The 15,966-nt window shown below is 49.6% G+C and overlaps 5 protein-coding genes across 5 annotated transcripts; 2 read left to right on the top strand and 3 right to left on the bottom strand.

Annotated features, from left to right (window-relative positions):
- Positions 1-668: 668 nt before the first annotated feature.
- On the top strand, positions 669-4,202 carry GGS25DRAFT_145099 (kinase-like domain-containing protein). Its single transcript, XM_049256349.1, has 6 exons — positions 669-2,289; positions 2,349-2,430; positions 2,487-2,834; positions 2,884-3,346; positions 3,408-3,495; positions 3,547-4,202. Exons 1-6 carry the CDS (start codon positions 1,321-1,323, stop codon positions 3,769-3,771), a joined length of 2,175 nt encoding a protein of 724 aa, XP_049120554.1. The 5' UTR covers positions 669-1,320; the 3' UTR covers positions 3,772-4,202.
- Positions 4,178-6,918, top strand: GGS25DRAFT_145115 (uncharacterized protein). Its single transcript, XM_049256350.1, has 2 exons — positions 4,178-4,211; positions 4,262-6,918. The coding sequence occupies exon 2, from the start codon at positions 4,634-4,636 to the stop codon at positions 6,671-6,673; it is 2,040 nt and encodes a 679-aa protein (XP_049120555.1). The 5' UTR covers positions 4,178-4,211; positions 4,262-4,633; the 3' UTR covers positions 6,674-6,918.
- Positions 6,919-8,184: 1,266 nt separating this feature from the next.
- GGS25DRAFT_145126 (uncharacterized protein) lies at positions 8,185-11,233 on the bottom strand. The gene has a single exon (XM_049256351.1). The coding sequence runs from the start codon at positions 11,157-11,159 to the stop codon at positions 8,283-8,285; it is 2,877 nt and encodes a 958-aa protein (XP_049120556.1). The 5' UTR covers positions 11,160-11,233; the 3' UTR covers positions 8,185-8,282.
- A 265-nt stretch (positions 11,234-11,498) lies between these two features.
- Positions 11,499-13,558, bottom strand: GGS25DRAFT_518680 (uncharacterized protein; the record flags this gene model as incomplete). Its single annotated transcript, XM_049263577.1, has 3 exons — positions 11,499-12,865; positions 12,938-13,225; positions 13,291-13,558. The coding sequence occupies 3 exons, from the start codon at positions 13,556-13,558 to the stop codon at positions 11,499-11,501; spliced, it is 1,923 nt and encodes a 640-aa protein (XP_049120557.1).
- Positions 13,559-14,657: 1,099 nt separating this feature from the next.
- Positions 14,658-15,544, bottom strand: GGS25DRAFT_518681 (concanavalin A-like lectin/glucanase domain-containing protein; the record flags this gene model as incomplete). Its single annotated transcript, XM_049263578.1, has 3 exons — positions 14,658-14,707; positions 14,768-14,820; positions 14,895-15,544. The coding sequence occupies 3 exons, from the start codon at positions 15,542-15,544 to the stop codon at positions 14,658-14,660; spliced, it is 753 nt and encodes a 250-aa protein (XP_049120558.1).
- Positions 15,545-15,966: the final 422 nt, after the last annotated feature.

Below are 15,966 nucleotides of genomic sequence, written 5' to 3' on the forward strand. Positions count from 1 at the left end.
CATCTACCCTACGTAGATCAGATTCCATTAACTTCATTTTCACCCTCTTTTTTTTTCAATTCTGAGTTGACTTCTGAACTGCCTCTTGAGCACTTGAAAGTTCATACTTGTTGTTTACTATTCCTGCTTTTCGGACGGCATATTACCCTACTACTTTTACTTCTCTTACATGTAGCACAGTGCCTTTGTTACAGGCATGTTTTGTCGTGAAAGCGGAGAAAACAAAACCGTCAACAGGAACTCGGTCGATCAACGCTATCCAGTACTCTAGCACAAGCAAGACGGCTACATTTACCATCAATTACATTCAAGGAGTCATTTAATACTTACTATCCAGGTATACCACAATATCATACCTGTTATCCGAATACACCCATGTCCTTCGATTCGAGCAACTCTCTACTTCGACACATGATTTGCATACCTCAGGCACTGAAGTACGAGCCTATATTGTAACGACTAGACTCACCTACTGTCTACCTATTGGCCTGAGACTTATTTACCGTCGATTTCCGAAAGCTCTAAATTCATCCCCCTTTCTTCTATGTCATAAATCAATTTGAGCAAATTGAGAAGGAAGCCAAAAAATACAAAGGGGATACGAATATCGATTTGAACACCTGAAGGAATCTTCTTCGGGATCAACTCCTCACGCTTGTCCTGTTCCGAATTGAAATTCTTTAGCACTAGAACTGGCTACTGGGAGCTGGTTGCTACAACTTGGTTTTTTTTTCTCGGTTCGACATTGGGTTACTTAAAATATAATATCGGAGGTACGGTACTTTGCCAGGTGTTTTTGCCTCCAGGGTTATTGGTGGTGTCACAGCATACCTAAGTCAGCCGGAGCGTACGGACTTGGTCGTAGCGGCCTAAGAAACCCATTTCCCCAGGCAATTAACAAAACCATTTGGGGCACCTGCCTTCAATTACCTGTTAGCCACTAGGCCAGGGCTTACCTTCCAGGGACTACAGGCGACTACCGCAGTATACCAGCGCGAAAACACACTATAATTTATATCCTGTTAGGGCTCCAGGGCTTAATAATTTTCTCCCCCTCCCCCCCAAAGTTTCAGCACTTATTTAAGAAATCACCCCCCAAAGGGAGCGCGCAATTGGACCAAAAGCGTCGCGACCGGGAAAAGTATCAGCACAAGCTTTTAAGTGCTTAAAAACCTACAGTGGGAAAGTGCACACTGCACAGAAACAAATCCTGACTAGTCCCCCATCCCAAGGGACTCCACTGGCAGGCTTCTTTTACCCTCTTCTTCTCCTTCCATCCTCTCACACACATCACACAACATTTCTTGACATTGTTGTAAGATGTCAACGCCGACCACTGCAACAGCCACACTTCCTCCTCACTATCGCCATCACCATCACCCCTCACACCATTATCCGCCTTATCCAAACTTACAGAGCAGCGGCTCCTCTTATCGATCTGTCGCTGGTAGCGTTACTACTACTACTACTACTGCAAACCCTATTCTCCCCACTCCAACCTCGACGGCTTCGACGGCAACTATTTCTAATCGCCATCACGCTCCTCCCCCCTCTTCTTCTTCATATACTACCAATTCTGCATATACTGCCAGTAAATCTTCCCAACATTCCACAAATGGAGTAGCGGCGTCTGTAGCCACTACGAGACCAACTCAAGATTCTTCGAGGACCAATTCCACTCCTCAACTGGACGCAAATCACTCCAACATGGCTCCCTCAACAGCCTCCTCTACTCAAACCTATAACACCGATGGCCAACCGAGAAAACGTCGAAGATCCAAGGAGCCCGACTGGAAAAGCTTTTACAAGAATGGCCTTCCGAAAGAAGTAATTGTTATACACGATACTCCCGAGCCCGAAAATAACCCCCCCGCCGCCGCCGCTTCTTCGTCACGAACTTATGCGAATGGTACCGCGAAAGAAGTTATCGCTCGCCATACCGCCAAGAGACGCAGGAAAGACGATGGCGTCCGTGCTGAGGATGCATATGAAGCCAGCGTAAATGGCTCTTATCAACCCACTTCCATTAGCGGTTCGACTTCGACCGATCGCACGACGTCGGCCCACAACACTACGGCCGCCACCTCGCTTGGCTCGCTGTCTTCGAATGGACAGTACGACTATGAAGGTGCCCATGCAGGACAAAAAAGAAAGAGAACCAGACAGCAGATTGCTCAAGAGTTGAAGAGACGAGAGGTCGAGGTTCTAGCCGACTCTTTCGTCAGCTATCGCCCTCCCCAGAAGCCTGTGAAAAAGGCTGGTGATGTGACCGTCCGAGTTGTTAACGATGTAAGTGGTTCAAATCAAGTTTTTGTGAATCAACCAATTACTGACTGTTGCCTTAATAGCGATCCCACCAGAGTGGCGTAAGAGTGGATGACGATGACGGTCACTACATCGTTGTTCCCGATGCCGATCTCACACCCCAATGTGCGTTCACTTTATTTTTCAATCCATGGACATCTATGAATCTAACTAGGGAATAGATCAAATGATTAAGCTTCTTGGGCAAGGCACATTTGGAAAAGTTGTTCAGGCTCGTGATCGCAAAAGAAGCAAACTAGTCGCGATCAAAATCATTCGAGCTGTGCAGAAGTATCGCGATGCCTCTAGGATCGAATTGCGTGTGCTGCAGACTTTGAAAGCCAATGACGAAGAAAACCGAAACAGATGCATACATCTTCGAGACTGCTTCGACTTCCGCGGCCACATCTGTATCGTCATGGATCTCCTTGGATCAAGCGTGTTCGACTTCTTGAAGAGCAATAACTTTGTTCCCTTCCCGAATAGTCAAATCCAAAGTTTTGCCCGCCAACTGTTTACCAGTGTAGCCTGTAAGTGATCCTCGTATGGCGAGGACAACAATTTGCTAATCACTTCTAGTCCTACATGACTTGAATCTCATCCACACCGATTTAAAGCCGGAGAATATTTTGCTCTGTGATAGCGCTTATCAGACGTTTACCTACAACCGCAGGATACCATCCTCTTCGGCTGGTGTGAATCGCCAGGCCACTCAACGCAAGGTGCTTCTTGACACCGAGATTCGCCTGATCGACTTCGGATCTGCGACATTCCAAGATGAGTACCACTCATCCGTTGTTTCCACCCGGCATTATCGAGCACCCGAGATCATACTCGGACTGGGCTGGTCATTCCCTTGCGATATCTGGAGCATCGGTTGCATATTGGTTGAATTCTTTACCGGAGATGCTCTATTTCAGACACATGACAACCTAGAGCACCTGGCTATGATGGAGAATGTCTGCGACAGTCGCATTGACACACATCTCGTCCAGACTGTAAACAAAATGGCTACGCGTAGTGCAGGCAACGCCGCATCCAAGTAAGCTCTTTCTTTATACTTACCAGATTTACCCTTCTCAAGTTACTAATACATGATTTAGGTACTTCAAGCGACTGCGGCTGGATTATCCTACAGCAGAGACTACCCGAGCTTCGAGACGCTTTGTCAAGAATATGAAGCGTTTGAGTGTAAGTTTCACTCCTTTCACCTGTCGAGATTAGTAACTAATATGAATATAGGATATCATCCCCTCCTCGAGCCCGTTCCTCAGATCCTTTTTGGATCTTTTGCAGAAAATCTTTGTTTACGATCCTGCAAAGCGAATTACCGCTCGACAAGCTCTAGAGCATGAATGGTTCCGAGAGCCAGCTATCCCCGATGACGGCACCGAGGCTGCAAAAATTCGGTTAGAACGAATGAAGGAGCATGATTACCACCCTACCCGAAGTGTTGCAGGGGGTTGATGGCATAACAAACTCACCAGACACCGACAACACAATATTGATACCAAAACGAACCTGTATATTTGAGATGGAGATTCAGGCCTAGTACACAAAGCGTTGCAACAATAGTTTGCAATGCTCTTAGGCTTTGGGAAAGGGACAGGGGAAATAGGCGTTCTGGCCAGCATTTTGCGAGTAGTTATTATGGCATTGAGCTACGTTACATAAAAATGTCTACAGCCTCTGCGCCATCGTAGACGAGACGACTTGCGACGTTTTCTCAATATAGAACTCACTACTTCGGGCAGCATTTTGTGCTGGTTGAGATCTAATATTCCTGCATTCCTGCTTTTCTATCTGTCTACTTACAAACGTGAGGCCTTTGTCTACGCGCCTGAATAGCGCCGATAGGCCATAATGATAATGGATAATCAATATAATGAAAAATCGAGTCCGATTTCGTAAGTTACCTCACTCAAAGCTTCTAGAATACTACAGTTGACTTCGCCAGGGCTTAGCCATCGTCATAGATTCCTTTGGGGGGCTTTTGTCTGTCAAAGTCGAGCAGCATCGAGAACAATATCTTTGTCTCTTGAACGAACAACTTAGCAAGTATGCCGAGACGACGTGACAAAGGAGGTCATTGAGTATGGGAACCCATATGTCCCGCACCGATCGCACGAGTTTTCGACTCAACAATTCTTGTTTTTCTACGTTGAGGAACGATGCTTGAGATCGAATATTTACTTAATACGCTCGGTTCACCACCATTTCTATTACGACTGACTGGCTATCATACGTAACTCGCTTTACACTCACACCATTCCAACTAAAGAGTGCAGAAATCTAGAACAGTTGGGCAAGACAAACTTATAAACACAAAATGATGACAGTCAACATCCGAGACCTCTCGGACAAGCAGGTTCAACAACTGACAAAGCTTCTCTCCCGACGTCCGGAATATGGCATCGCTATTCCGTCGAGAAGATGGCTTCTTAGACAAGAGCAGAAACTCAAGTCCTTTCCTAGCGAGATGCTCCGTACGTCAAACATTCTAAAGCGATTTTTCCTTAGAATTGCTGATAAACTCGACCCGAGTGCCACTGATCCAAGAGCTATTTTATGCAAGACTCACGTCGTTCTTAACCCGTGGCTTATACGTCGCGTATTTTTGGCTATCGCTTACGAAGTTACGGTCCATACCGATATGCTACGTACCTGGAAAGGTAGAATGGATGTTCCAAGGCTTTCAGCTTTAGTAGGACGAATAGATGCCATTGCTGCCCTTTGGACAGAACCGGAACTGTACCGCGAATGCTACGGTACTCCACCCTTCGAAAACCACATGGTCTTCGTTAGGTCCGGCTGTGAGGCTTGCATTCTGAGTGCCATAGGAGCCAATGCTCGCGTGCTCGCAGACTTGCGATCCATTATTGTAGACCGAACCGAGAGGCGTTCACGTCGTTCAGACAAAGCACCAGAGAGGCCGGCCAGGCTTGCTCGCTTTGTCGAAAATTGGATTGATCATCTCAAAGAGGAAAGGGCGGCAAAGTGTAGGGCCATGAGCGATGATATACTCACGCAGCTTAGAGCTTCCCGGACTCAACTTTTACAGTGGCGTAGCCGGCGAAAGAAGGAACTCGACGGGTCTGGTAACTTACCTATGTACGAGTTGAGGAATTCAAACTCTGGACATCGGCTGAGCAACATTCCGGCTAGCGCACGACGCAAGAGACGGACCAAGGATGGGATTCCTGTAGCTATGACTGATCAAGAGAGTGCGGAAGAGCAGAGGAGGATTGCGATGTATAGCTTGCTTGAAGGTGAAAAGAGCATTTATAGACCGGACAGCATGAATGCTTTCTCGCAATTTGGCAATGGGCGCACACAGGCCTATGATGCAGCATATGAACTAGAACAGCAGGCAATGGAGGATAATTATGACCCATACGAGGGAGAAGAAGATGAGGAAGGACTCGAAAACTTCGAACGAGACCTTGAGATGGATGAACGGAGCCGCAGCAAGGTGACGGATTGGTACGCTACGCGACTGAGCGTATCCAATGGCAAGCGAACAGCAGATGACGCCAAATCGGTTATGTCTACAATCCATCCAGCATTTCAGCCATTTACTGGATTCAGTCACAAGTCAGCTGCCCCTTCGCCGCTCAAGATTAAGAAGGATCGTCCGCCTACTGCCCAACAACAGGCTACGCAAAAGTCCGCTTGGACTGATGCTACGGTATATACCGTAAGTCCTGGCTTTAATAGCCCCCATGCAACAGAGGCGCCAGCCATGCCAAGGATACCGTCGGCTTATCTCAATTCGGAGAAGGGTGCTGGTGATCAGAGGCCATCGTCGTCTCGTCCTCACGCCCCTCCACCCAACGCCTCATCGAGGCCCTCTAACCGAAACAGACGATTTTCAATGAGCTCCTCGGTATATTCCGAGCAGCTCTCACCGACTAGGCCGCACCCCACCGCCAGCCAGTTTCCGCCCAGATCACCATCAACGCCGTTGAAGCCTCCTCCCTCGAGGAGATCCCGGCAGCACAATTCGTTTGCCGCCTCCTCCATATACTCGACAGATCAGCGGCGACACCGCCACCACCAGCAGAACACCATGACGCCGGGGATGTTCGCGCGTGATCAAAACAACCCGTTCACAAGAGCGAACTCGACGCGGGTACCGGGCTCCTCGGCAGGTAGGAGTCACGGTATGCCTGTGCCCCCGCTGTCTCACGGTAGTTTATCACCTCCCTTGACCCCCGGGCACGAGATGTCGCCGCAGCAGGTCATGGATGACTATGTGAAGCTCCTAGATTCGGAGTTCGTCCAGCTCGTCGATCCCCTCGAGTCCGAGGCCGGGGAAACTACGCCCTGGCCGACTTTTGCGTGGTGGCAGCAGAATAAGAGGGAGTAGGTGAAGGTAAGATAGGGATGGCGATGGGTGGGTATAGTTGAAAAGTACACGTATAGTTAGACTTGCTTAGCCAAAAAAAAAAAAAGGAAACCATACCGCGTAGCTCGATAAGAGGAGCTTGGTAGGAAGGCCGTTGATCGGTCGTGTAGATAGATACCTAGCGTATAGAATTGTAAATATCATGTATCATCATTAGCTGTCTGGCTTTCTCGTCTTCCAAGTGCTATGCTAAGTGCTGTGCTTTCGATCCGGCGTTTGTGGGCTTTGGTAATACAAAACGTAGGTATCTAGAGCCTTGGTACGTAGATACTGCGCTAGTAGGTAGGTTGTGTAGAATCTGTATGTGGCGTTCCATGCTCGCCTTTTTCTCCTTTGGGTTTTTCTTTGACTCTTTGTTCGCGTTGTATGTGTGTATGTGCACTTTTTCTTTGTTTCCCCTTTTTTTGGTTTAGGGGGGGGGGGGGGGGGGGGGGGGGGTTTAAGGTACCTACTTAGGTTAGGTGGTTATGTTAGATGTATGCTGTCATTGCTATGTTGATGTGATGGTTGGTAAGGCCAGGAAGGTAAGGTATACTACCTAGGGTATAGGAGGCTTGCTTTGATCCCCCGCGCCTCTTTGTTGGTAGGGGGTTATATATACCTACCTACCTACTCGCATACCTACATACACACACGGCCATGTCCATGGAAAAATCTGCTCTTGCTGTCTGGGAGGGAGCGGTGGTTGGTGGTATTGTTGTAGATGTAGGTAGTATTCGTCCAGATACATAGCTCTCACCTGTAGGATACACATACGTGCTTCTCGCTACATAGTCAGGTAAGATAGGTAGTTGTGTAGTTAGTTGTGTAGCTGTGTAGTTGGGTAGGCAGGTAGGTAGATACCTAGCATCATCCATGATATAGCGTAGGTACATATTAGTCCCAAGATGTATTGTACACAACCTCCCTACAACACCTCTCTCCCCACCACCACTTCCCTACCTATCATCCCTCCATCCCTCCATCCTCTTAAAACCTCACAAAATATCTTCAAAAAAGGGCACGCCGCGCCATTTATCCTTCCACCACCAAGCCCGTGCCCAGTACTCTGCATGTTGCACAAAGGACCAGGTTCACCGCGACTGTATTGCAGTTAATTTGCAGTGTTTCTTTCTGCCTTGTCTTGGACTTTATTTTGTTCGGCTGGCTGGGGGTGGCGTAAAGAGGTTGTTTTGGTACGCGGTGATGTCATGGGTACCTACCTAGGTATGTGCAATAGCTGTAGGTAATGTATGTGTATGAGTGTAGGTAGGTAGGTATCTTACGGATACTAAGTATAGGTATGGTGTTGATGATTATGACAACACAGCTACCTGGGTGGATGATATGATGAGATGATCGATAGGTACCTTGGAATGCCTTGGACTGCTTCATAGGGGGCTTGTGGTGTTGTTATTTTGCCCCTATGTACCGACCGGGTGATCAAGTATCCTCAATGCCTAGGCACCTAATCGGCTAATCTACAACGACACAATTGTTTGTATATTTATTTTCATTTATTTCGCCTACAACTACTACTTAGGTGCCTACTACTTTCAAATAGATACCCAAGTTGTAGATATATAGGCAACTAAACTATCTCCTCATCTTCCACCTCTTCGAATAGCTTCTGCAGAGCCGGCAAAAATGCCTGCGCCTTTCTAAAGTCGCCAAGCTTAACGCGCATGTAGTCGAACGCGACTAGAATCACCTCGTCGAGCTTAGCCTTGTCGGCGCCCTCCGCGTTTTCAGCATCCTCTCGGATCTCCAGCTTCTCCTCGAGCGCGGGCACCTTCTGGTACCGCTGGGAGAAGTGCGTCAGCATGATCCTCCTGGCGCCCATCTGTCGACCGACGTCGATCGCTTCCGACATGGTCGAGTGCTTCTTCGCCTTGGCGTCCGCCTGTAGCTCGTCGTCGAACGTGCTCTCGTGAATCAGGAGCGTCGTCCCCTTTCCGATCGTGACGAAGTCTTTGTTTGGCCTGCAGTCGCCCGAGTATGCAATCTTGAATCCCGACGGAAGCGTCAACACGGTTGCGAGCGCGCCGAAGCAATGCACGACGAAGCAGGCGTCGATCTGTTTTAGACCATAGAGTTTGCTCTCCTCCTTGGAAAATCTGCGTGGCTTGCAAATGCGGCCAGGTAAACTGAAATCACGATCATTAAACAGTGTAGTCTTTAGACGTTTAAAGCCAAACTCCTCTATCTCAGAGTATTCTTGTAACCAATTCACCATGTGCCCATGAGACGCAAAGACAAGTTTTGCCGAAGGCATTGACTGTTTCGTTTCCTCGTTCCAGGCTTTGATGACGGATGCAGTACCGAGGTGATGATCTGCGTGTAAGTGACTAATCCAAATACACTTCAAATCTCGCAAGACTTCAGGCAGCTCATCACCAAAGACACGACGAAGTTGACCGAGCGTGTTCTCGCCACAGTCGAACAGGTAATTTCCATAGCCTGGAACGCGGACCATTGTGGATGAGACGTTGCGATACTTGGATGGCAAAGCGGAGCCAGTTCCTAGAGTGATGACTTCGGCATCACGATGCGGGATGTCCGATTCCACTTTCTCGATTTTTTCCAAAAACTCGGGATCTGAAATTCTTGCTCTGGCTTGACGACCCATCTCTAGCACTTCATCGTCTAGATCGGCTCGGGCTCGGGCCTCGAGATCTGGGAAGGGAACGACTTTATCATCTTGGTGCAAGTATTGTGGTGCGAATTGGATAGTTTTGCCAACCCGGCCGCTTTCGTAGAGAGGAGAAGTGGTAGTTAAGGGGTCTTTCGAAATCGAAACCTGATTATTGTAATTTGGCAGAGGGAATCGGTCAGGGTCGATACATCGTAACTTGAGGGCTTGAGCGGAAACAGAATCAAACGAGATTCTATTCGGGCAGCTGTCTGGCGAAGTCACGATGTGTCTTATTTCAGGCCTAGCCTCCATGAACTGTAGCAGTCGAGGATCCTCCTTGAGGCCAAGGCCTAAAGTCCAAAAGATGACGTGGATACCCTTCATTATCTCCTCGCTTCGCCATTCCGGACGATTCACCAACCCATCGATATAAGAGGCATCTGGTAAATCAACAATCGCAAAACCGTTTCCAGGGACAGTCTCTCCTAGAACCATGGCTGAAGTTACTACTACCCCGTCTTTGCCTACAACGTCTCGACCGCTCGCGAGGAGCTTATAGTCGAACTTTGCTACATTGTGCTGCTCAGCTACTTTAGGGTTAAATTTTCCTCGACGATCATAGGTCTTGACGATGTAGCATAAAGACTGATTCGAAGGTCTTGTTCGCGGTAGTGATGTTACCATAGCCCCGGGCCATGGTTGACGGACTAATACGGGTATGTCCGGTACTTTCTGGCCGCTTCCTGGCATAGGGCCTGTGTATGGCTGAATTTGACCTCCCTGATCTCGAACAAACAGTTTGGCGGGCATCTGCGCTTTAAGTAAAGTTGTCTCAACCAGAGCATCCATCTGCCAATCTGAATTGAACATCTGGGTTACCACAGTGTCGAGTAGCTGCCTGCCTTCTTCATCCTCGAAGATTGGTGAAGGGGTGCGTTCCTTTTCGGCTTTGTTGGATTTAACAAACTCCTCGTGCGTCCGTTTCCTAGAGCTCGACGACGGTTCCGTAGCTGACTCTACAGGCATATACCACACATTGATGTTGGCATCTTGCCAATCCGGTTTGAAATCTTGTTTCGATGCGCGAGGGTCCTGGCGAACCTCACGGGGGTTTAGAGGAAGTCCCTTTCGAAAGACGAATCGACGGGCAGTGGCTAGCATCTGGGTGAGGTTCTTTCCTCCATGGATTCTAAGTGTCGGTAGGCCATTATTTTCGTCTTTGGCGCGAAGAAGTTTCCCTTTTTTCTTGCGCTCTTCTGCAACGGCTTGGAGACTTTCAGTCTTGCCAGCAAGGGTATCGGCAAGCACGAGGATGGTGCCGAGGAGCCCCCCCGTAGTCTGCCAGCTGACTTTCCCAGTTACAAAGATATCTTCTACTTTCTGTATGCTTACACCACGCTGGGTATAGGCACGCTGAGATCCTTCAGATATGTTCCCAAAAATGTACCGCTTGTTATCGAAGTGAAGCAGCAAAGTGGTACCAGGGGTATCGGCGGTGGGGTGGGTGACTATCTGAACCCAGTTCAACATCTTCAGGACGAATGCCTGGGCTGCGAGCTCAGATGTCCCGCTTTCGTAATTTCTCCTACCTCGAACAATTAAAAAGCGGGCATTGGATCGTTGATCGATGAGAGGGGCTCGTATTACTGAGACTGCAGTGTCTGCAGCGTCCTCGGGGCTCTTAAAAAGAATTGTCGGGGGGATCTGGGCTGTCTCGAAGATGGAGTTTGCAATCCTCTCTGGTCGGGAGCTTTCTGGTAGAAATGATCGGTAGGGGTTAATTGTCAGAGAAGGCTGAATCAGCTTGCTCGTAGAAATAACCCGGCTTCTCATGGAGGTTTATATAGGGCGAGCCTATAGATGTTGACCGTGTGACTCTTGTACATGCATGCATGCGTGTGTTGATGGAAAAAGAAATAAAAATGATGAGCTCAAAATAATTACAGTTAATAATTTATCGATAACTAGCGCCCATCGCCAAAGAACGTGACCCCCTCCATCGATTATCTTATCTTATCAGTACCTATTTATAGGTGCATTCAGGCACATCATCCAAAAAAAAGGTCAACATTCTATCAACGTTCTACGCTAAAGAAAAAGGGAAACAAAAAATCTAAAAATCTAAAAATCCGCCCCCTCCCCCCCCCCCCCCCCCCCCCCAAAAAAAAAACATCATGAAAACATCGTCACCTCATTCCACTCCCCCCTTTTACACGTCACACTGCCCTCCTTCAACCCCAAAGCCCCCTCAATCGCCTTCTCACCACAACGGTCCCCAATGAGCAGCGGCAGTCTCCAGCTCGCGTACTTCTCCGCCTTGACGCCATCCTTGAACGCGAAGTCCTTCTCCTCCTCGAACTTCCACTGGGACTCGAGCCCGCACTTCTTGGCGCGGTCCCGGATGCTCCTCCCGTAGTTGCCGTCGTCCCAGTTGGTGACCTCGACCTTGAACCCGTACCACAGGTCCGACTTGCCGTTGTCGGTGCGCTGGCACGCCACCTGCCGGTAGCCCAGGTGGTTCTTGTTGCCGTCGGGGAACTTGGCGTGCTTGGCCCCGCTGCCGTTCTGGTCCCGCACGCCGACCTGGTAGAACTCGCCGTAGTTCGGCCCGTTGATCCAGCCGGCGTCGTTCTTTTTAGAGTTGATGCACGTGTTGACCATGCTCCACGTCGCGTCGTAGCAGTTCTGCCCGCTGTTCGTCACGTACATGTACAGCTCCTTGTCCGCCGCGATCTTCACCGTGTACTCGCACCCCGTGTCGCCCTGGCGCGCCGCCGCGAAGTAGCCCTCCGCGCTCGGGTTCCCGCTGTTGCCCGGCACGCCCTGGATGCTCTCGCACTTCCCCTGGCACGCTTGGTCGCGCATGCGGTACAGGAGCTCGCTGGCCGACGCCTGCCCGTCCGTCGTCACCCACGAGGAGGGGAAGTTGGCGTTCAGCCCCGTGCCGCTGCAGGTAGGCTGCTGACCGGACGGGAGGGGCTTGAAGTCGCCCGAGCCTGACGAACTGCTGTCGCCACCGCCTAGTTCCTTGATCCATTGGCTCCATTGGTCCTTGTAGTCGGACGAGTACTTGTCCTCCTTCGTAAACGTGTCGATTTCCGTGCTAGCTCCAGCGCCTTCGTCGTCCACGAAACAGGCCTCGGCAACTTGCGAGACGATGGGTGCGGAACTGTTGTACAGCACCGTCCCGTCGTCTTTCATCTCAATGTTGTCGCTCCCCTGGGCGTCTTTCAGACCGTTTGGCGAGATTTTTATTTGAGGCGCCAGAGGAAGATGCGGATAGATGCCACCGATCTTGGTCTGGACGTATCGCGACAGAGCATACAGCGTAAGGCTGTCCGCGTTTCGCGAGGTCCAGTAGCCCACGTGTTTGCCATTGCGGGCTAGGATTTTGTTGTTCAGAGGGCCCGTCGCAGGTATGTTCTTCTTGTTGTTGTTGGTATCCTTCATCACGAACTTGATGTCCGTGACATGGTTATCCGAATTGGTGGCCTTCGTAGCCCAGTCGATGTGCAGAAGCTCGTGGTACCAAACATGGCCTAAGCTAGCTGTCAGCATTATACAGGACTATGATAATACACTAACAGAAGAGTGAGCTGTCAGGTACCTACCTTTGCTATAAGAGTACGTGTTCATGTTCGCCTTTTCTAGGAGACCTGCAGACTTGCCCTTGGCAATCTGGTCGTCGAGGTTGGGGGCGTTGAAATACTTGGGGCAGAAGTTGATTCTGGCCAATTTGCTGCTTGCATCCTTCTGGGTCGTGTAAGCCCAAGGTCCACCAGTACCATCACTGCCACATTGATCGCACTTTTTAGCAGGATCGTCACAGCGGACGTGAAGTCTCCATGAAAACCAATCGGTCCAACCCCCTTGGATAGTAGAATGCTGCGTTATTGCCTCTGTTATTCAGCGTTATTAGTCTGACTGTTCTACGTTAAGGTATCTTGGTTGTTGGCTTAATCACCTTGAATACGGGCCTGGTAAGGCTGGTTTGCTACCGGCGGACCCAGGTACTCGAGAGCTGCGGCATGGTTGAAGTCTATCTTATTGTCGGCAAAGAATTGCTGGACCGGCCAGATGGACTCCCATCCGGCCTTGATGGCTGCCTTCTGGTCACTAGAGCATTTGTTCCAATACACAAGTCGTGTGTAGAAATCGTCCAGTTGCTGGCTCGTGAGAGGAGCAGCAAAGCTGGAGACGGCGAAGGAAAGTAAGAGAGTGGGTAAGAGCATATTGGAGGAGTACTTTAAGTAAATAAATATGTCGAAAAGGGGAGGAGACGGTAAGTAGTGCTTGCAGTCGCAGAAACTACCAGTGCCTATGTTGAACAAAGAAAAAGATTGGTTTCACAGGCCGAAGAGGTGAAATATATACCTCTTGGTGTTTCTCGTCGACCATCTATTCATAGTACCCAGGGTAGTTCATGAGGCCTCGCGACTCGAGTAAGCTCATTCGCTACCTAGGTCTAGTATACCTAGGCATAGCATCATGAAGTTACATTCACCAATCATATGAACCCCCTGGGTTCAGCCCGAGTATGACATAAAAGGGATACAGCTTTCCATCAGAGCGGGCCCATCAGCCCTACCTACGATGAGACGGGGGACATGGGCTACGCTTATGGTATAGCAGACTATGTAACCAAATAGAGATATTCTTGGCTATAGAAAAGCTTGGCAGATGACGAGGGAAGCTCTCACAAATCAAACTACCTACTTAAGGCAAGGTCTATAGTTTAGTCATACAAGTTTAACAACAGCTTACATGGAATTTCATTTACTTAACTAGGTAGGTAGGTATCTAGCAGTCATCTTTTTTACTAGGGGGATGGGAGCTATACGTTTTGCTGACGCCAACATGCCTGGGTATAATTTTGCGCAGACAGACGGGATGAGCGAACTAGCTGGCTCACTACGACGATGCATTGGGTAAAAGGTATCCTAGGCGCCTAGGACTATAGCTTTTTTTTGATTTTTAATCATCGCCAAGGCCTCGGGATGATCGTAGATGCTTAAATTATAACTATGGCCTGTAAAAATCACGATTGCTTCGGGAGGTTACATTTGGCTAGGCACTTTATGGGTCAACGGAATAGGTGCAGTACGAAGCTAGATGGGTAGTCTTATGGTTCAGGTGTTTTTGCAACGGTTAAACTAGATACCAAAACTACCTAGGTACCTAGAACAGAACTGTTCGATATGTCCTGGGTCGAGGAATACCCGAGTTGTAGCTGCTTGAAGAAACGCCACAGCCATTCTTGGTACCTAGAGAGGTGGCATACGAATAACCCCTTGTCTTTACCTACCCAGCACTACACCGCGTCCTCGCTGCCTAGGGATTATAACTCAAGACCTCGAGGTTTCGAACCTGGTATAGGGTGTCTATTTCATTCCTCGTCAGTGAATTTCTCTCTAATAATAAAGCTAAGGATCTTTGCTTACCGGCAGTAGGGCCCGGGGACCCTGAAGAGCCTTCCATTTGCAGGTTGATGATGCTATCAGGCCATTGTCAGCAACGATACGATACGACACGACAGCGAAGACAGGTAAAAATAGGTGTATAGCTTACAGATACATGGCCTTTCCATAGAAGTTGCCGCCGACCTGTGTAGTCACGAGCTGGCCGTCCATGTAGAACTTGACCGAGACGTCGCGCTGGTTGATGTCGCGCACCTCGGTCTTGATGGAGTGGAAGTCCCCGGGGCTCGGGTACGTGACGTCCTTCCAGGAGAGGACGGAGGAGGTGTTGAAGGTGTTGAACGAGATCTTGCCGGAGCCCTTCCACTCGGCCATGTCGATCTCCGGCGGCCAGCCCTCGACGGCGGTCAGCCAGAACGCGGGCCAGGTGCCCTTGGTCGTCGTCGCCTTGAACTCGCCCGAGAAGTCGTACCCGCCGCCCTTGCCGACGGTGAAGTGCTCCTTGGCGGCGATGGCGCCCGACAGGTAGTTGATCTTGATCGCCTGGCCGCCGTGCGACGCGTCCTTCTGGCCCGTCACCTTCTTCGCCGTCAGCGTCACCATGCCGTCGCCGAACTTCACCTGCCCTCTGTCCATGCGCGCGCCGCCGTTGTGGTCGGTGCCCCACGGGTAGTTGTAGTTCCAGTCCGCGTCGAAGTCCGCCTGCGAGTTGAAGCTCGTCTTCGGGATTATCGTCCGCACTGCGTCGGCGCAGCTCGCGGCCGCGGCGAGCAGCAGGAGGCTGGTCCCGGATAGATGCATTTGTCTGTCTGTCGTTTGGCTTGGGTGTAGACAAAATCGAATAGGTGTATAGGGTGGCTTTTGCCTACGGAATGGAAAAGGCAATGACCAGAGCTGCCTGTGAACACGGCGCAACGCTTCGGTATAAATAGTCACCTACCTCGAGATCTAGACCCTCAATGCATACCCCTGAATTAAATTATACACATCGGGGAATGTCTGCATGGCAAGGATATAGGTAGGCATTCTTCTGGATAAATACTTCACCGAAGTACATGATAGGTCCACATCCATTGGGTTCAAGGTTATAACCCAGTGGCTAGGTAAGTATATAGGTGGGTTATTAACCTGCAGTCAACACAAAAGAAATAGGAGAACGAACGCCCTGGGGAAAAAACGTCAATACGATGAGGGGTGGTCTCATGGCCGGTACCCAAGACCTG

The sequence above is a fragment of the Hypoxylon fragiforme genome, assembly GCF_022984875.1.
Source record: "Hypoxylon fragiforme strain CBS 206.31 chromosome Unknown GGS25scaffold_2, whole genome shotgun sequence".
In the NCBI taxonomy this organism is placed as follows: Eukaryota; Fungi; Ascomycota; class Sordariomycetes; order Xylariales; family Hypoxylaceae; genus Hypoxylon; species Hypoxylon fragiforme.

Bases quoted from the DNA above. Each gene is read 5' to 3' on its own strand.
- GGS25DRAFT_145099 (XM_049256349.1), top strand. From the start codon at position 1,321: ATGTCAACGCCGACCACTGCAACAGCCACACTTCCTCCTCACTATCGC. The intron at 2,835-2,883 runs GTAAGTGATCCT...AATCACTTCTAG, and splicing joins ACTGTTTACCAGTGTAGCCT to TCCTACATGACTTGAATCTC. The intron at 3,347-3,407 runs GTAAGCTCTTTC...TACATGATTTAG, and splicing joins GCAGGCAACGCCGCATCCAA to GTACTTCAAGCGACTGCGGC.
- GGS25DRAFT_145115 (XM_049256350.1), top strand. From the start codon at position 4,634: ATGATGACAGTCAACATCCGAGACCTCTCGGACAAGCAGGTTCAACAA.
- GGS25DRAFT_145126 (XM_049256351.1), bottom strand. From the start codon at position 11,159: ATGAGAAGCCGGGTTATTTCTACGAGCAAGCTGATTCAGCCTTCTCTG.